Source organism: Salvia hispanica, chromosome 2 (assembly GCF_029641045.1).
Source record: "Salvia hispanica isolate PSC_SH4W2 chromosome 2, Shi_PSC_v1, whole genome shotgun sequence".
Taxonomy (NCBI): Eukaryota; Viridiplantae; Streptophyta; class Magnoliopsida; order Lamiales; family Lamiaceae; genus Salvia; species Salvia hispanica.
The window spans coordinates 37,019,345-37,040,737 of NC_142693.1; the positions used below are offsets into that span (position 1 = coordinate 37,019,345).

Genomic DNA, 21,393 nt, shown 5'->3' on the forward strand with positions numbered 1-21,393 from the left:
GTGTTGTATGCATATTTTGCTAGAAAATAACATTGAATGAACTAAGTATTCAGAGGATGAAGTAACTGTGTTGTATGCATATTTTATGAAGAAATAACAGTTGAATGAACCAATTCAGCTATTTGATGAAGTAATAACCTCATGGAATGAAGTAATATGAACTGACCTATTTTGTATGTACATTTAGTTGTGAATTATACCTTTAATGAGTTGGGTGAGAAATCAAATTTGAGGAGCGAGATAAAGAGTTTCGGGAGATGTAGTTGAGTCATGGTAACATGCTGATGAGGACATTTGTGCAGTCCGTTCCCACGCCTAACAAATGGGTGGTGCCCAGAATCACGGCTCAGCCGATTGAGATGTGCTTGTGTGTCAATTTTGGATGATTTCTTGTATTGGACAAGTTTGTGTTTTTTCCTTTTTTTTTGTAATGGAGAGTTTGTATTGGTTATGGGGTTTATATAGTGAGGATGATTTGGTTTACAACTTTCACATATTGTTTAAACGGTTTTTACCTTCCCTTTTATTAACTCTGTTTGAAGTAATATTTTAGTATGATGAAGTAACTATCGTACTGAATGAACTATTTTTTACCTTGCCTTTTATTAACTCTGTTTGAAGTAATATTTCAGTATGATGAAGTAACTATCGTACTGAATGAACAATTTTTTACCTTGGCTTTTATTAACTCTGTTTGAAGTAATATTTCAGTATGATGAAGTAACTATCGTACTGAATGCACTATTTATTGACTCTGTTTGAAGTAATATTTCCGTATAATGAAGTAACTATCGTACTGAATGAACTATCTTTTACCTTGTCTTTTATTAACTATGTTTGAAGTAATATTTCAGTATGATGAAGTAACTATCGTACTGAATGAACTATTTTTTACCTTGCCTTTTATTAATTCTGTTTGAAGTAATATTTCAGTATGATGAAGTAACTATCGTACTGAATGAACTATTTTTTACCTTGGCTTTTATTAACTCTGTTTGAAGTAATATTTCAGTATGATGAAGTAACTATCGTACTGAATGCACTATTTATTAACTCTGTTTGAAGTAATATTTAAGTATAATGAAGTAACTATCGTACTGAATGAACTATCTTTTACCTTGTCTTTTATTAACTCTGTTTGAAGTAATATTTCAGCATGATGAAGTAACTATCGTACTGAATGAACTATTTTTTACCTTGCCTTTTATAGACTCTGTTTGAAGTAATATTTCAGTATGATGAAGTAACTATCTTACTGAATGAACTATTTTTTATATAATACTACTGGCAGGGTCTTCATGTACAAATGACAGATGTTACATCGTCATCAAACTTCAGTGTTGACGCAGGTCTTATGGAAAACTTAAAAGCTAATATAATGGAGAAGGTAAAATCAGAATTTTTAGAAGTATACAGCTCAAACAATGAAATAGCTTGTCCTTGTAATGAATGATTTTCTAAAAAAATATTAGGATTTGAATACACTATGTGTTGTTCAACATGGATCAAATGTGAGATCGCATATAGATAATGAGCCAAAGGATGATGGAACCAAGGTATAAATCTAAATTACATGACTAAAAATCTTTATCACCCTACTACACACAACATACAACCATGTGACATGATCCCTTTACTTGTTTGATCCATGTTTACAATGTCAAACCTAACAAGCACTGAATACTTTTTACTTCATTATATTTATAATTTGGTTCATTATGTAGAAGATCCAGTTCGCAAATATGAGCTGCGAACTCCAATTGCACCAATCCGTTCACAATCTTCAATGACAAAATATGAGCTGCTTCACCACCCCCTTCTCTGTGAAAAACACAATGCCATCTTTCTTCTCTCACTAGTCTCTGTCGACAACCTCTATATACTCTTTTTTGCTTCTATCCGATTGTATCCAGATTCACGACAATGCTGCCGTTGCCGCACCACCGCCTTCTCATGCCGCTGCTCGCCGCCGCGGCGGCGCTGGCGCTTATATTTGTATCCGTCGTCCTCTACCGGAAGATCACCCGCAAGAGGACCGTTCCGGCTGATCTGATGAAGCCTCCGTTTCCGCCACAACGCTTCTCCTAATCGCTCCTCCGCACCTCCAAATCGATCGAGAATTTGATGAAGATCGCGATTGTCCGGCGATGCAGATCGTGGATTGATGAAATTGCAAAACGATCGTGAATTGAGGAAGCAAAATTGTCCGGCGATGGAGATAAATGAAGATTTAAGTAGATTACAGGAAGAAGATCGATGAAAATCGATGGAGATCGACGAAGATTGAAGAAAACCGAGATCGAAGATTTGAGGGAGAGATGAAACACGTATTTTATTTTAGGAGAGTTAATAAATTGATTTCCTAAAATACCCCTCAACAAGGTTTTTTTAAATAAAATAATTAAATAATGGTAAATTAATCCTAACCACAAGATAAAAAAAAATGGAGGGCCATAATTAAGTCTCTAATTCGGCCCTTAAGAATGGTTCGACATTGATCACAACTATATATATATATATATATATATATATATATATATATATATATATATATATAGGGTGCATTAGGCTCCTTTGCACCCTAAGTGTCATATTTCCTTCTTAATCTCAGCCCTTGGATCCTTGAATTGGATGGTTGTGATCAATGCATTATTAGTCTATAATGTTACATTATTAGCCGTTGTGCATTATTAGAATGAAAATGTGCATTATTAGTCTATAATGTTGCATTATTAGCCGTTGTGCATTATTAGAATGAAAATGTGCATTATTAAATGACACGTGGCATTAATCTAACCGTCAGATGACAAAATCGTGGGGCTAGGATTAAGAAGGAAAAAGGACAAAAGATATGAAAAGGATTTGAATACATCCCTATATATATATATATATATATATATATATATATATATATATATATTACTTATCTCATTATGAGCACCTATTATGAAAAGTCTGAGGCTCTAGACAAGTTCAAAATATTCAGGTCTAATATTAGTTCCAACTCAACAAAGACATTAAGAAAGTCAAATCTGGCCGTGGTGGCGAATACTACGACAAAAATGATTACTTAGGTGAACAATGTCAAAGACCTTTTGCCTTCTATTTGGAAGAGTGTGGGATCGTCCTTTAGTACACCATGTTGGGATCGCCTAGCATGAGTGGTGTAGATGAAAAAAAGACAAAATAGAACTCTTAAAGATATGTGAAGGAGTATGATTTCTCATTCTTCCTTGTCACATTCACTTTGGGGAGAGGCATTAAAGACTCTAGCATATATTCTCACTTTGGTTATTCTGAAAAGTTTAGGGGTTTTTTCAAATTTTATGATCCCACTAAGGAACTAATTTTGGGACGGGAATTGCGGTATTCCTTGAGGATGTTGAGTTTGGGAGAAAGAATGTATTAAGGGGCATTACTTTTGAGGAGGAGTCTGTATAGACACCTACTACTACTTCTGACAATATTCAGCTATCAATTACTATCATTGAAGAAGAAGCAGATTAAGAACCTCAATCTGATAATGTAGTAAACTTTCAATCTCATGTGGATGAGATCATTTAAAGTCAATCTCAACAACCTCAATTAAGACTCTCGTCAATGGTACCACAAATTTTATGAAGTAGTTCTTTCATTTGGATTCAGAAAGAATTCTATTGATGGTTGTGTGTATCGCAAGTTCAGTGGGAGCAAATGCATCTTCTTAGTATTATATGTCCATGACATATTGTGATTAATGATAAGAATATATTGCACTTACACCAAGAATTTTCTCTTGAACAAATTTGAGATGAAAGGTCTTGGGGAACCCTCTTTTGTATTTGGAATCGAAAGAAATAATTTTCGATTGTCACAAAAGGGATATGTGAAAAGGTGCCTAGAGTATTTGAGATGCATAATTGCAAGTAAAGTAAATACCCCTATGACTAAGGGAGGCAAACGTAGTCTCATTCAGTGCCCTAAGTTAAATCTTGAGATTTAGAAAATGCAAAAGATTCCATATGCTTCGGCGATTGGGAGCCTAATGTGTGCTCAAGTGTGTATTAGATCCAATTTGGTTTTAATTGTTTATATGTTGGGCAGATATCTCAATAACCCGATATGGATCATTAGGAAGCAGCAAAACGGGTTATGAGATATTTATAGAGAACTAAGCATTACATGCTCGCATACAGAAAATCAGATCATTTGGAGAGATCTATAGGCATTTTGATTCTGATTTTGTTAGATGCTAATACAGTAAATGATCCATTTTAAGTTACGTGTGTCTGTTGGCTGTGGAGCCATTTTGTGGAGAAGTGTTGAGCAAACACTTATAGCTACTTCTGCCATGACAACAGAATTCGTAACTTGTTTTGTGACATCTAGTAATTGAATATGACTGCTAAAATTTTGTCACGAGACTGCATATTGTTAAATTATTGAAAGACCACTTAAGTTATGTGGACAAATTTGATAAAGAGTTCCTGGTTGTTAAATAAAGAGTTCGGAATGGACAAATACATATAGAGCATAAGGGAACAAATTTGATGATGACAAATCTGTTCATTAAGGGACTATCACCCAAGGTCTTTCATGGTCATGTAGCTCAAATGGGTGTTATGTTGTTTAACGGTACTCCTCAGTGGGATTAGTTTTGGTTATTGCTCTATATTGTATTTTGAACATGAAGTTATAAACTCATGTTATTCTCTGCAAAAATAAAGTATTGTGTTTTGTCCATTACTTTTGTGATTTGGTTTTGGTTTGGTCTCACTAAAGATTTGGGAGGACCAGTTGGCAATAGGCATGTATGATCACCTTGCATGAAATTTCCATACTACACTCCATAACTTATTTGTTGTTGATTATGTTTGCATATGTGATTACTGATGAGTTTAATCATGAAAAAATATGGTGACGGTCTCTTTAGTCCTATGCCAATATGATTGATAATAAGATTGTTCGGGAATACACTATGTGATAGCATATTTGAACGCTCATTCGGTTTATACACATTTATTTGATGTCATGTGTTGCCCAAGTGGGAGATTGTTAGAAATTTGGGCTTTCACATGAGTAATTTAATGTGTATGACTATCTTTCAGTTACCCAATTAAAGTGATCCTATTAAAGATTAAAGTTTGGGCTAAAGTGCATTTATTTGTTACGGAAATAAGTGTAGATACCATATGTGATTTTCTATTTGGTGAGGGACCGAATAGAAAATAAAGGGATTTATATTTAATATAAATATAAGCTAGGGTCATGGTCCCCAGATGTCAGAAGAACATTCGATATCTCTGTATTCTCTCGGCTGACTATTGCGAAGAATGTCTCTGATCGTTTGGAAGATCCATAGCCGCTGCAAAGCAATTCCACCGTTTAATTTTAGATGGATCAAGGTACGCTTCCACTCTACAATTTCTACTCCTTCTCCGTTGTTCTTGGTTAATTATCATAGAGAGCTTTATGTAATTGTTCACTCAATTATTCCAACAATAATGCCTAAACAATTCATTATAAGACCATATTTAGATCGAAAAAAATCCCACTTCAGAAAGTTAAAAATTAAATATCTTTATTTGGATAATAAAATATGGAAATATTATTGATATGATAGGACCATGTGTATACGAACTATAATAGATTATGGCAATAAGAGATGGAATGAATGAATTTTTTAAGTTAATCACGTTTGTAATTAAATAATAGTACTTCATCAATTCCATAAAAATAGAAACTCTATCTTGGTCTTCTCATAAAAATAAAAAATCTATTTTGGTTCTTCCCACAAAATAATCAACTTCTGTTATGTAACTTTTGTATCTCAAGTGAGTGGATATAATTATATCCAATCTCCACGTACTAACAGTCTGTTGTAACTATTTCTTTCTATAGTATCACTCTTCTTCTTTACCAAATGTATATTAATATTTGTGGCGTTCGAAAAATGTCTATTTTAGAGCATCCGCAATGGTCGGCTAGCGACCGGCTAGCCGATTCTTCGCGCTGGCCGATCGGCTAGCCGAACCATTGCAATTGGCCAGCGCAAAATCGGCGAGCGGATCGGCGTGGGCTCGCCGATCGCTCGTCGCTGGCCGAAACGCTAGCCGATCGGCTAGCCGCCATTGTGGAGGCCCGATCGGCCAGCGATCGGCCAGCGCCGATTTTCGATTTTTTTTTTTTTTTTTTTAAATCATATATAAACGCGATTTTCGTTTCATTTTCATTTGCACCACTTGTTTTAACGAGTTTTCTCTCTCTCTAACTTTCTGTTCAAGAGCATCATCGAGTGATGGATCACAACAACGAGTCCAGTCCGGCGACGAGCGGCTCTCAGACTCCCACAGTACCCGTGGGATCTGGATGGGGGCAGATGGGCCCGGGATTTAACATCCCTTGGAATCAGATGATGGGGATGATGGCTGGTGCGCCGGGGGGGGCGATGGGGGGGAACCAGGGGGGTATGCCGGGGGGTATGCCGTGGGGGATGCCGGGCGGCGGGCAGTCAGCGCCCGGGTGGGGGGGTATGCCCCAGATGCAGCAGCAGATGATGTTGCAGCAGATGATGGGGATGATGTGGCAGGGGGGGATGCTGCACGGCATGTATCCCGGGATGCCCGGGGGGGGTGCAGGGGTCACCGGGAGGGGACGCGGTATATCGGCCCTCGCTTGATTTTTTGACGGCTTCGTCTCACACGTCGACCCCGGTGGAGACGCAGTTCTCTGGCGATGACCTTCTGTCATTGCATGATATGGGATCGATCTCGGGGACGATGATACTCCCGTTCGAGCGACGCCGGCCGCGCCGAGGAAGAAGACGAGGGGGAAGGGGAAGGGCAAGGCGGTCGGCGAGTCATCGCTGCCCACTGCCACCGGCCGGAGGAAGTGGACGGAGGATGAGTACGCCGCGGTGGCCAAGGGGTGGTTGGAGGTGTGCGACGATCCACTGGTTGCGAACAACCAGCGGGTCGTCAACATGTGGGTGAAGATCAGGGCTGCCTATAAGAACCACTGCCCGCACGGGAAGGACTTCAGCAACGAGGAGGTCCGGAAGGGGTGGGAGCGCATCAGGGCCGCAGTGGGCCGTTTTGCGAATTTGTATGCCAACGCCCTCCGTCAGCTCAAAAGTGGGCAGACTGAGGACGACGCCCGGAGGATAGCCGCGAGTCAGTTCCCCTTGGAGGGGAAGTATAAGGAGTTCACCTTCTGGGAGTGCTTCTTGTTGCTGAAGGGCTCGGAGAAGTTCCGGGCGGGGTGCGACGCTGGGTGGCCGAAGAAGCAGCGACTTAACTATAGCGGCGACTACAGCGGCAGCAGCGGCGGATCCCACGACCTCCCCCCGGATGCTGAGGAGTTTCCATCCCCTCCTTCATTTACTGGTCGCCCCCGCCCGGTTGGACAGAAGCGGGCGCAGCGGGCTGCGAGGGGCGGATCCCCCCTATCGCCCCGCGAGGTCCAGTCCTCCGCCCTCCCAGCCGCCCCACTCGAGTACACTCTCCATTCGCGTAACCAAACGCGGGCTCAGATGTTACAGGTCTTCCGAGAGTGGAAGAACGCCACTGACCCCACGGAGAAGAGGATTCTTTTCGAGATGCTCGAGAGCATGCGTGCTAATTTAGAGATCGCGACGAGGAGGCTGGGGGGTTCCGACGTGGGCTCAGATACCACGGGTGGCGGCAGCGGCGGCGGCGGCCACGAGGAGGGCGACGGCGACGGCGATGAGGAGTAGAGAGTGGCGGGGCTCGGGTGTTGAAGCCCTTTTTTTTTAAAAAAAAATCATGTACTTTTTTTTAAAAATCTTTGTACTTTTTTTTTAATGGAATGGATTATTTTTCCCGTATATGTGTCGTAAATTTAATTCCGTATATCGCAATTTTAATTCCGTAAATGTAGTATATTTTGAATTGTTTTTATTGCGGCTGGCCTAAATCTGACGTGGCAGGTGGTTTTTTTAGTGTTGCTGACGTGGCAGAGGAGAGAATGGCTGGCCTATGGCTGGCCTATTAACCATTGCGGATGCTCTTATGGGATAGAGGTGGTAGTACATTTATTAAAATATATTAGTAGGTATTCACATCCACCGGAACAAATTCACCCAATTTAATTCTAACCACAAATATTAGGGCAGAACATGAAACAGCCAACCCCTCCATAAATGAAAAATCAAACTTTGTAATGGGACTTTGTGGCATTCAATCTTCTAAATATGAGTTAGATCACTCAATGCTCACATAGTCACATGATTTGCATAGTAGTATTTGGTTTTATCAACATTTTTTATTCATATAAATTTGAATTTATGTTAGTATAGTGTTAGCACGTGTATTCTGTTATCTAATTTTTTGTGATGAAAATCCAAAGACGAATTTACAATAATAACATGCATGTTATACTGTTTTTAGAAATGAAAGGTTCCAAATAAGTTGGCATTTGTTGTTGCATGATTGGTTGAAATCAATTCATGATTTGCAAGATAAGTATGAGGTTATTATCTTGCCTCAACATCATGCACGTGGTGAACTTCGAAAAATATTAATATCGTCCATATATATAGGCCTAATAATATGCAACTGTCGATTTTCTTTGCATAATTCTAATTACCTTCCTGACATGCGAATTGTAGTAGTACTCTCGCTTTATCACACGAAAGGAAGTAATAACGAGAGGAAGTAAATAAGTGTACGTGAAAAAGGCAATGTTGATTGTTGAACACCAATGTGGATTTATTACTTTATGGAATAAATTCGTAGGCTTGAGTTCAACTGAATCGAATCATGGAAATTATTTAACTTTTCGATTTTTTAATTTTGATATTACGTTGAAGTCGTACATAGTAAGAAAGACACTTAATCTTTGGACATTTCTACGCATAATATTTTTTTAAGATTAATATACTTAGTACTATAATGAATGCCCTGCAACGTATATATCCTCTAAATGCTTAGAATTACAACAATGTTTTATCATTTCCAACGTATATATCCTCTAAATGCTTAGAATTACAACAATGTTTTATCATTTCCAGGAACTTAAACTCGCTCAGGGCCTGTTTGATAAGCTAGTAATGCCTAGATATAGATTTGTATTTATACATTTCTAAATGTTTGGTAACATAGTTACATTACCTTACAAGCCTGTGTTTTTTTCTATAGCCCATCTCGCCCCGGCAGATTTAGCGCCAAAATGAGCTGATACGTATCTTGCCAAATTCGTCGGATACAATTCTGCCTCTATTCTTGTACCTAGATTAAAAGATTTATCTCTTTCATACCCTTTTCTTCCATCGTTATTTCAGTCCTTTCTCTCTTTCAATCTCACAATATACTTTTCTTCCCTTTTCTTCCATCGCTATTTCAATCCTTTCTCTCTTTCAATCTCACAATATACTTTTCTTCCAAAGCTCTTCAAGCAAATCACTGATATCTACTAAATTTCATCCAGTGAGTGTTTATCAATTATCAGATCTATCTTTATTTCTCTCTTATCTTCTTTTTCATGATGAATTATTTCTGAGTTATCAATTTGTTGATGTCCTATTGTTGAGTTATTGTTATTTTGAACACTTAATTCAATATTACTAATTTCTTTTTGTTGAAATAAAGTTGATTGGGAACAAAAACTTGTATGCAATTATTTATTTACCTTTGTACCTAGAGACAAAATCTAATGTGTTCTTAAATGCGTCACTAATTTAAATATGCATATTTTGCATCTTGAATTTGGACTGTTCTTAAAAAATTTCATCACAAACAAGTGTCTCTAATTTAGTCTTCCGATTTAAAAGATTGTATCCAAGATTAAATTTGTTGTATATTTGGTTCATGAGATTCAATTCCACAATTTAATTATAGATCGATAATCATGGGATAACTAGTCATAGCTAACTCATATGACTAAAATAATATCACAACTCAATCCTAGATTATATCTTGATATTATTTTATCTTGTAAACTGAACACCACCTTAAAAAATATTCGCTTCATAAGATCATATCTGAGTTCTATTTATCTAGTAAACTAAACCTTAATTGAGCGTTCAGGTTTCAAGTTTCATTATTGGGGGTTCGAGGTTGAAAACTAGGCCAGCATTGTTCGGCTTCGGAATACGCCTAAAACAATTTCGTCGCTTTTGTTGTTTTTTATTTCTACATTGATTTGTGTGTCCAGAAATGAAGTTAAAATTCATAATTTACCCCTGCAAAATTGGTCTTCCCCGAAAATTTTACTTTCGCAGAATTGCCTAGAATAATGTGATTTTTGTGGGGGTATTATGGTCAGACAACACAGTTGACTAATTCAATAATTTGATTGAAAAATTCGACAATTTCATTTCTTGGTTTATTTCTACAACAAACACTATAAACCATCAACAAATATCTTGGCTTAACAGTGACAAATCTGGTCTATAATTAATTCTCAGTTTCCCATATCAAATAAATTGAACACTATATAATGTAATCACACCAATTATACAATCTAATCATAACAATTTAATAATGATCATGAAAATTTCTTCTTATGAACTTATTCTTTATTAGAATCTTTAAAAAATTACATTGTACGTGTTAGTATATATTTTGTAAAAATAATTTAAATTAATAAAATTATGTCTAATTTTAATTTTGAGTTAATTTAGGATAGAGAAAATGATTTATATAATGATTTATGATATTTAATAAAAAAAAAACATTATCAAAAGCAACTAAAACATTTTTTTATGTTAAAATAATTTGGATAAGATCGTTACGCGGTGATTTACTTAGTTTTGCATAATTTTGGAGAGTACTCTTTTACTTGGCTTTGATCATATATTGTATACTTCGAGACATGGTTATCGCTATTTCTCTATGATATTGGTATTTTTATCACTTTGTAAAGAATGTGTAAAAAAAAGATCGAAAACGAGCTTAAACAGCGAAAGAAAACATCCGAGATGAAAAAGGTCGAAAATGCCGAACACAGCTGGCAAGCTACCAGCTTCGCACATGACCAACCTAGCGACTCGCCAGGATCCTCGCACCAAAATGCCATGAGCAGATGGCGACTCGCCAGCTTCGACGCTCAATGAACCTGGTGATCCGCCATGATCGGCCGACAATGCTATTGATGGAAATTAGAGCCCTAATGAATAAAACATGCAAGGGACACCTCCTACTCAACTTTTACACGCCTCTAACCCAAAAATCCTAGTTTTCCACCTAGGAAGAAGAGAAGAATGAGCAGAGCATGAGTATTCATCGCATGATTGAAGACGAGGCCCCCAATCCGCCCAATCCAGTTCTAGAAGTTCATATTTTAGTTTTATCTTTGTTCAAACAATGTTTTTGAATATGTCTTTAATATTTCTTTGACTTCTGTGATGAACATGCATAACTAAGTCCTTCGTAGAGTTCTACGAAGGAGATATAATGATTCTTATGTTTAATTGATTTCCTTTTTCTATGACTTGGCTAATGTGTTTATTTTGATTTCATCTGTGCCTATACATTTATTTGATTGATCACCTTATAAATGCATGTGGATTTTATTACAATAACCGAGAGATGAGTAGTCTAATTTGAAAAAGAAAAAATTGACGTCTTTACCAATATAATCGAGAGATTTGAGCCTTTGAGTGAAGCAATTTATCTTAGGAGCTTTTATGAGTTGTAGCCTTAGTTCTAGGAATTAGACTTCGGTTCTAGGTAGCAATCTACAAATTGTATGCTTTGAGAGGAGATATAGTTTTACCTTAGTGATAGCTTAATAACCCTTGAGACCCGTTGTTGACATAGTTTGGAATTCAGTTGAACAATGATAGTTGTTATCGATCCCGTAGGATTCTAACTTCCCAATTCTTGATCTACATTCGTTATCTTTTATTTGGTTTTATTTGTCCAAGTTGTCTCTATTTGCTTTGGCTATTGTTTATGCTTTTGCTTTTAAATATATTTAGAAAAATAAAACCTTTTGATTCATCAGGTTAGTAATTGAAATTGATTCGTGGTACTTAGATTGACACTTATTATCTTTATGGATACAATACTCTTGCTTGTTAATTGCTACAGTATCCCCCTACACTTATTCTCTTTAATTTGTTTTTACTTTATCTTATTCCTATTTGGTCTAACGTTTAAAAACTATAGTAGTATATTTTTGTAATAATGACATTAACAGATTCAATTTTCATTGAAGAAAATATATACTAGTACTATACGGTACTTCGAATATAAAAGCAACTCGAGCACCTCTAGTTTGAAACTTGATTTTCTAAGTTTAATTGATTAAAAGGTGCAAACCTCAAATTTGGCATATTCTCGAAACTACCCTTGGTAACACCATCGCGACTATAAATGTATGCCCAGTACTGAACTTTTGTTCTTAACTCTAAAAATACTATGCCTATTCACTTCTCAACTCCAAACCTTGACTCTTCGAAAATGACAGCCACCACTCATAACTCAGAAATCCAAACCTCCCCCTCCCGATCCCTGGGCAACACCGAGCAAAACTGGTGCCGCGCGGTGGCCTCCGGCACCGGCATCACCGTGCTAGCACTTCAACTGGCCAATCCGCCGCCGCTGATCACCGAGGCCTTGTCCGGAGCCCTCCACCACCTCCAAACACGCCACCCTCTCCTCGCCGCCAAACTCCACTACAACCCCTCCACAAAAGTCTTCTCCTTCCTCGGATCCGCCACCCAACCACCCCACGCGATCGAGCTCCACGACGGCTTAACGACGGCGCGGATACTAAACGGCGCCGTTTCTCCGCTTCACGCAATCTTGGAGCACGAGCTGAACACCAACGGCTGGTCCGACCCGAGCTCGTTCCCATGCAGCGGGATCCATGTGCTCCACGTGGCAGTGTATGCGGCGTCGGATGCCCGATCCGTTGCCGCGCTGCGGTTCCACACGTCGATGTGCGACCGCGCGACGGCGGTGTCGCTGCTGAGGGAGCTGATGGAGATGGTGGGGGATAGTGGGACGGAGAAGGGAATAGGGAACGAGGGGGAGGGCAGAATGGGTATCGAAGGTTTAATTCCGGTTGGGATGACGAGGAAGACACTGTGGGCCCATGGGAGGGACGTGTTGGGATATTCGGTTAATTCGTTTAGGTTGACGAATTTGCCCTTCCAAAATACGATATTGCCCAGGAGGTCCGAGGTTGTTAGACTGCAGATTGCAAGCAAACATACCACCCTCATTCTTGAGGTAATTAAGTTATTTGAATTAATTTAGTTTTTTCTTAATTGAACTCTATTTTAGTTAATTATAGTGCTTATTTTATTTATAAACTACTCCCTCCGCCCTCCATTAAGAGTCTCGTTTTTCTGTTTTAGTTTGTCCATCATTAAAAGTTCTGGTTCACTCTTTCAATAAATGGTAATAGACCCTGCATTCCACTAATATTTTATTATAAAATTAATATATCCGTAGTATATAAAAATTAGATTGTATGTTCCATTATTTTTTTTACCAAGTTTTCTTTATATTTTGTTTAAATTCATGTCAAACTCAATTGAGACTTCTAATGGAGGACATGTGGAGTAAAATACGTAACTAAAAAAAATCTAACTGGAAATTAATTACTAATTCGATAAAACATGATCTGTGGACACCCTCGTGCAAGTTTTAGTCCATACTTCTTACCAATTCATGACATGTAAAAACTGATAACATAAGTCGATTGAATTTATGTAGTTTTGTTGCAAAGTTACAAATGACCACTCACCTCATTAAAAGTTAATGAGGTGTTAAAAAGGGTTATCCACTTCTTTATAGAGAAATCAGAATTACCAACTTATCAACATGGGACGAGGAAGGAAGGGCTTCAATACAAACTACTCGTTGTTGATGTATATAATGAAGAAATTATTGCATCACCAATACATTTAGTATTTAAGCTTATTTCAATTTTTAGTTGGGAAATGAGAGACTGTGATTCATATTTTGGTCACTCACATTTACAGAAAAGGAAAAATATGGGCGAGCTACATATTATGAAGGTCGGGGTTTTAGGCATTAAATGTAGCAATAAACTCTATGATACTTGGTTTGGTAGATGTTTCTATTATTTGTATGCATCTCTACCAAACTAGGAATATGATTTCATTTGTCTGCCTTAGAAATAATGAGGAGTTCCGACCTGCATGCGCTGTCAACTAAACTAATACGTATATGTTAGTACACATCCTTAAATTTTTGTCATGTACATGTCTAAACATCCTTAAATTTTTGTCCTAGACATCCTTAAATTTTTTTCCTATACAGGTAATTAATTTGTGCGCCCTGATTTTGAAGTGGTATATTAGTAGGCAATTGTATCTACTTCAAATTAATTCTATATAAAAAGAAAAAGGAAACAGGTACATGTACGAAAGAGAAATACTCTGTATTATTTTTCAATTATATTACAAAGGCCTTTCAATTATATTATACTCTGTACGAAAGAGAAATACTCTGCAAGTAGTAAAAATAATGTTGTGTCACAGTAAGTGGAGGGCATCATATATAAGCCCGCCCGCATGCAAGTTTTTATCTTTGTATATTTATTATACTGATCGGTATTTAATATTCAATCCGTGTCACTCTTAACTGAAACATTTGTAATTCAGCACGAAATTTTATACAATGTTGTTTTGTAAGTTAAATATAGAGAGAAAAGTAAAAAAAAAAAATGTAGAGAGAATAATATTTCTATTTTAAGAAATGTGTCATTTAGGGATGGATAGAGTAATTTGTTAAAAATGATCAATATTCTAAATTTACTAGTTTATAGTTGACACATAAAATGGGATCATCTCAATCCTATTGGTACCTTAAAGTATATTCGAAAAAATTAACATAGTATTTTGTTGAGAATAAAATGATGACAAGTGTTATAAATATTTTACAGGGATGCAAGTCGAGAGGAATAAAATTGTGTGGAGTCCTAGCAGCAGCCGCAATAATTGCAGCACATTCAACGAAACTCCACAGTTCTGATACTAAGAAATATGGAGTCGTCACTCTAACTGATTGTCGCTCTATTCTTCAACCACCTCTTTCCCCTCTTCACTATGGTAAATTATTTGTCCAACTAACTAACTAATTGCCCTACCATCGCTAGCAATATAGAGATTTAAAGTAATTGAGGGTATTGTTTGTAAAAGATTATATCCATTTCATTAGAGAGCGACTTACCAAAAAATAGAAGATAGATTAATTTCTAACGATCCAAAAAAAATATATATATATAAGAGTATATATTGATTATAAACCGAGGTAGTATATTATATTCAGAATCTAATTTTAATATGTTAGTTCGATTTTGGTCGCAGATTAGAATTAAAATTTTATGTAGAAGCTAGTTGAAAATTTAAAAATAAAGTAGTAATAGAAATGAAATTTGGAAGTAGAGTGAATAACCTCTGTTTCACTCTGATGACAGGATTTTACCATTCAGCCATCCTCAATATACAGAGAGTAAGAGGATCAGAAAATGTATGGGATTTAGCCAAGACATGCTACATGGACTTCGCCGAGTCCAAGAAATGCAACAAGCATTTCTCAGACATGGCCGATCTCAACTTCCTCATGTCCAAAGCCATCGACAACCCTAGCCTCACCGCCTCCTCTTCGCTCCGGACCTCGCTCCTCACCGTCTTCGAGGACCCAGTGCTCGACGACTCCCTTCCGATGCAGCGCAAGATTGGCGCAGAGGACTACATAGGCTGCGCTTCTGTCCACGGCGTCGGCCCTTCCCTTGCCATCTTTGATACTGTCCGCGACGGCTGCCTCGACTGCGCCTGCGTGTATCCGGCGCCGCTGCATTCCAGGGACCAGATCACCGAGCTCGTTCATCGGATGAGTAGGGTTTTGATCGATGGAGTAACTCTGATTTGAGACAGAACTGCTGACGTGGTTTGTGTTTTAACAATGTGTGTAGATTTATCGGCTTTATATTGCTTCGTAAAATATTACCAGATGTCTCTGAACATTGATATCAATGTTCAGGAACGTCCGATAATATTTTTAAAAATTAGAATCGCAAATTATATTAGTGCAATGTCCAGAAATTAAATAGTACTCCTAGTACTGTCTAGATCTCTCAACTACTACACTTTTTAAGTGTCAAGGGTTAATTAATTGGTAAATAAATGTCTCCATTTCAACCTTATTGCAAAATACACACTTTTTTGTTTGGCTTTTGCTGATTTGTAGGCCAAAATAGTCACAAATCCCCTAAAAAAATACCAATGATACGCCAATATATACTTTGTGAATGTGTGGCGATTTATTTGCTTCTTTTTTTTTTGTTACATCAATTATATGAAATTAATATCATTAATCATGACAGAGATCAAAAGTGTATATATTTCCTTGATGAGTTGATTAAAAATAGACTTTCTTAGTGTGAAATCAATACGAAGATTAAGTGTACAACCAGTTCAAAAAAGCAACATTTACAATTATGATTTAACTAGTTTTGTCTTCGTCGGAGTTGTTGTTGAGATTACGATCATTGGCACGCTTTTGTTGAGCTTCAAACTTGGGACCGGAGCCGGAAACTCTATTTTCTAACCACTGGAACACATCGGAGAAGACGATGTCTAGATTCTCCCGCAGCTCGCCGTAGGAGAGAGAGTGCCACATGCCGGGATATAACTTGAGGGTCTTGTCGGCGGAGCAGGCCGATTCGTACAAGAGTTTGCTCACTGACGGATCGGTCAACTTATCATTTTGTCCGTGAAGAACGATGAATGGCAGTGAAACCTGCAACTTATTTGTCAATTACTCATGTTTTTATAATTACAAGGTATGTAACATATCATTTCTCACTATTTACATACCTCTTTAAGTCTTTTCTCCAAATCGAGACTCACGTTATATAGTTGGTCGCTTGTTTGCAAACGAGGCCGGCCTTTGTATGTGTATGGATTCGATCTAACCTGCACTCTCCATTTTCATTTTCAATTAATAAGTCTACTATTGCATTCTCAATTAGTATAAATTTGAAATATATTTTTAGGTGAAAAAAAAAGGATAGTAGTATTATTTACATACCTCATTTCTTACATTAGGGTCCCTGAATGCAATGTCAACTATATCTGGAGTTGGTGTAAGTGGCCATGTAGGAAGGAAGCGAGCCAAATATGTCAAACTTAATATGGCCAATGGGTTTGGTTTCATTTCATCAGCAATCTGCAAACATAGATTCATTGTTTAATTAATTATTTAGAATCAGCAATATAATTATTGAACCTACAATTAATTCACTAACAAATTAATGTTATGAATATACCTTACACATAGGAGCAACAAGAACTGCACCATCCCAATAGTCCGGTTTCTTCATGTGTAATTTTAGGGCCATTGCCCCTCCCATTGATTCTCCCATAATTATTCTCATTTTCGCCTTATTTTCTTTCTTCTCTGCAAAATCAAATATAATAAAAAACTAATTAAATATCACCATCATAATCTGACTACAAGGGTTAGTTCAACTACCTATTGCTAATATTAATTAATAGAGATTCTCAATCTGAAAACATATAGTAGTAATATTGAAGCAGATTGAGACATATATATAGACTTTAGTTAGACTATAGTAGTGAGTTAGAGAATATATAAAATTGTTTAATAGATTCGTTTTCATACATCTCTAGTAGTTAACCTCTATGAATATGGAGTAATATAAAAAGAGATTTGAAAAAGAAAAAGTGAGAATTACCAGAAATCTTGGTGAAGTGTTGGGAGAGATCATCAACAAGATGATCGAAGTTAGGGATTAATCCCTGTAATCCGGATGATTTACCATGACCTTCGCAATCAATGCCATGAACCTCGTATCCATTCTTCACCAATCGACTCGCACAATCTGACCCCATCGATAATCAGTCGATTAATAATATGTGACATAAATTAATTAGAAGGTGCATTGAAAAATTAAAGCACCTCTCATTGAGATGCTGCAGTCCATGGCGTATCCATGGCATAAGAAGACCAATGCCTTTGTTTCATGGTTTTCAGGCCACCATTTGCATGTGAAAAGCTTCACTCCTCGTGAATTTTCTATGAATTCCTGCCAATATACAAATTATTTGATTTAATTTCTATCATAATTACGATTATTAATCAAATATTAAAACTATGTTTACCTCTTCGTATTTGATTTTCTTGATATCACTATTCTCCTGTTAAAAGAAACACACAATGCAACCATCAGCAAAATATTAATTCCACTGGAAATATGTCTAGCCAGAGAGAGAGAGAAGTACGAACCATAAAATTGACAAAGAAATACTGGAGAAATTGAAGATGTAGAGAAGGTTATAAAGTAAAGTTAAAGGGAGTTAGTTTTGATGCAGGATACAAAACATGGGTAAGTGCAAAGACTATTTTGTTGCAAGAATCCAACTGAATTATGTTAGACGTACAAGAAATGTAAGATTGATAGTATATAATATGGGAGAGGATAAAGAAAATGAAGTTTTCAATTCGTGTAAAAAGCTTGTGTTTGGATGGCTATTTATAAGGATCTGAGATCCAATTAAGATTTGTTTGTGACGACCAAATTGGCCAGCCATAAACCAACTATGCCTCTTTTACTCTGTTTCTATATTTTAATATCAATGCATGCCGTGCCAGTTCACAATTTGCTACGTAAATTTGCAAAATAATAGCATTGTGTAGTTCTAGTAATAATCTCTACGGTTACAACCATATCCAATTCAGTTGTTGCCTCTCCAAATTAATGGATGTGGATTTTATGTAATCTATATGTAAAATACTCACTCAGTCCCACAATAAAGTCAGATTTGATGTGGGTATGAGTTTTAAGAAATTTAAAAAATAGTGAGTTGGAAAAGTTAATGGATATGATGTCCACTTGTTTATATTGATTTTATAATAGAATGTGAGTTAGTGAAATGTGAAACCTACTTACCATTTATGGTAAAATGAAATGTGACTCTTATTATGGGACGGATCGAAATGACAAAATTTCTTATTATAGGACGGAGGGAGTATTTTATTTCTGGTCTTTCACACATTTTTTTGTATATAAATGACAAATTACCAAGTTTTAAACAATCTCTCATTTAACCAAATTCATAGTATTATTTTATTATTTATATTTTAAATTTCATAGCTTCAAAAGGAAGTCGTTTAGTCACACTTTATCATATTAATATGTGTTTGTATCACTATACATCCACATTATTAAAATGTTATAGGTGTGCGCCAACTTAGATTTGCATTTGCATAAAAAATCATAATGAGACATTTACAAAATTTTGAAACTTCATAATTTATTACATTAATTTTGACATATATAAAACAGAATAAAGTTTTATCAAACTTTGTGATTTTATAGTAAATGGCCTTTTGTTTTTAGACATCATCATTATTGTAATAGACTAATTTGACTTATTTGATACAAGGATCAAGTTGGAAACTGACTATTGACTTACTAATACATTCTGATTCGATATTTAATTAAAAAAAGACAAGTCCAGAAGATAATTACTCGAATGATCAATGTAAGGCTATTTTAATATGTAGTTGGTGTCAAATAGTAATAAATTACCAACTAATCACCGATTAAATATATTATTCACTGAATGATTGTGTATGGGGATGTCACGCTTAGAACTTTTAAAGCTGTCGCTTATCATATATTTTGAATTACTACACAGATATTAATACATATTTTAACTAAGTCAATCAAATGGCGTTGCTCGATTGTGAACTGCCCTTTCGGTATTAATTTATAAAATCAATTCCAATTTTAGCAATTGGATATCCACATTTTCCATTAGATGACAATAATCAAAAACCGACTGAAAACGAGTACAAAGAAGAAATCGAACGAGATGTGCCTCTCAATGAGTTGACTTATTTTTTCTTTTCCAATATATTCTTTAGAAATTGCCGACCCTACCAATATTAGAAACTTATGTTTTGTGGCGTTTTTTCTGCAAGGAGTAAGGAATACTTCCTTCATCCCATTAGTATTAAAGAGAAATTTTGTTCACCTGGAATAAGGAATAAATATTTAGTGGAAGTGAAAATAAAGTACTAAGAAGTAGTAATGTAAATAAATTATAAGAGAATAAAGTAAAAAGAAATAAACGTATTAATTTTTTTAAAAAGGAAAATGGCTCTAACTGTAATGGAAAGATTCAGAAAAAAATACACTAACACTAATGGCACGAATAGAATAACAAAAACTAAAATAATACAGTTTGTATATAAACATGCTTCATCGATCATGTTATTATACGTACAAGATATTATTCGACACGGGCATGAATACACCACAAATTTATTGTTATATGTACATAACATGATTTGACAAAATGCGAATTCAGTTGAATATACTAACATGACACTGGTATGACACAAATACTACACTAGTGTTATGATAAAGACAAGAATACGAAAACTAGATATTAATTGATCAATTTTGTGTGTATTTCTATTGTGTTGTTATGGATAAAGACAAGAATACCATGAGAATTGAGAGTAGTTATTAATTGATAAATTCTGTTTGTGTTTCATTGTGTTTTTATGTTGTCTTGCCAAAATTGTCAATTCTAAATAATGTATTGTTATTATTATATGACAAATATTTTGGTTGATCATTATATTGTTAAAAGAATACGCACGCATTATTAAAGTAAGTATTGATTGTTTGGCAATGGAAGTTTATAGTATTACTTCCTCTGTTCTATAATAGTAGAGTCATTTTTCTATTTTGAGACATTTCATTATACTAGTAGTATCATTTTCTATTTAGCAAAAAGTAATATTTTTTCCTTCACATACTTTATTTTCTCTCTTATTTTATTATCTTTACTTTTCTTTTTCTTTCATACTTTATTATCTTTTCACTTAATATATTTAGTATTTCTATCTTAGTTTCTATGCAGAAAAAATGTGACTCTAATTCTACCATGGAACGTAAGGAGTAGTATTTTGGTGGCAAGTTTAAGTGTAAGATGTACTCAAACTTAGGCTAAAATATACAAAGGCCCTATAGAAGATATGCGTTTCTCCGAAGCCCAAACCAAACCAAACAGTTGATGGACCAAATTTGAAGCATTAATGATCTCGAATATATTATACTCTATTCGTCTCACTTAAGATACACGTTTTCTTTTTTAGTTTGTCCCAACTAAGATGACACATTTTCTTTTTTGGTAACATTCTTTCTCCAATTAATACACTCAACCATTTTTTCTCGCTCCTATTAAAATATTTTTCTTTCTTTAACTCTCTACTTTAATACTTACACTCACCTTCTCTCTTTCCAATTAAACACTTTAATCAATAACTCCTAAAATTCCGTGCCGGCTAAGCAATGTGTCATCTTAGCCGGGACGGAGGGAATACATCACATCCATCTCATATTAACCAATTCTAAGGGATACAGAGAAAAACT

The 21,393-nt window shown here is 35.9% G+C and overlaps 2 protein-coding genes across 2 annotated transcripts; one reads left to right on the forward strand and one right to left on the reverse strand.

Annotated features, from left to right (window-relative positions):
* Positions 1-12,371: 12,371 nt before the first annotated feature.
* LOC148932308 (uncharacterized) lies at positions 12,372-16,125 on the forward strand. Its single transcript, XM_089066159.1, has 3 exons — positions 12,372-13,178; positions 14,863-15,028; positions 15,397-16,125. Exons 1-3 carry the CDS (start codon positions 12,405-12,407, stop codon positions 15,849-15,851), a joined length of 1,395 nt encoding a protein of 464 aa, XP_088922285.1. The 5' UTR covers positions 12,372-12,404; the 3' UTR covers positions 15,852-16,125.
* Positions 16,126-16,336: 211 nt separating this feature from the next.
* Positions 16,337-18,432, reverse strand: LOC148932309 (caffeoylshikimate esterase-like). Its single transcript, XM_089066085.1, has 8 exons — positions 18,231-18,432; positions 18,107-18,142; positions 17,904-18,030; positions 17,680-17,826; positions 17,251-17,381; positions 17,013-17,150; positions 16,799-16,897; positions 16,337-16,721 (listed from the first exon to the last, which is right to left on the reverse strand). Exons 1-8 carry the CDS (start codon positions 18,231-18,233, stop codon positions 16,425-16,427), a joined length of 978 nt encoding a protein of 325 aa, XP_088922211.1. The 5' UTR covers positions 18,234-18,432; the 3' UTR covers positions 16,337-16,424.
* Between the last annotated feature and the right edge of the window lie 2,961 nt (positions 18,433-21,393).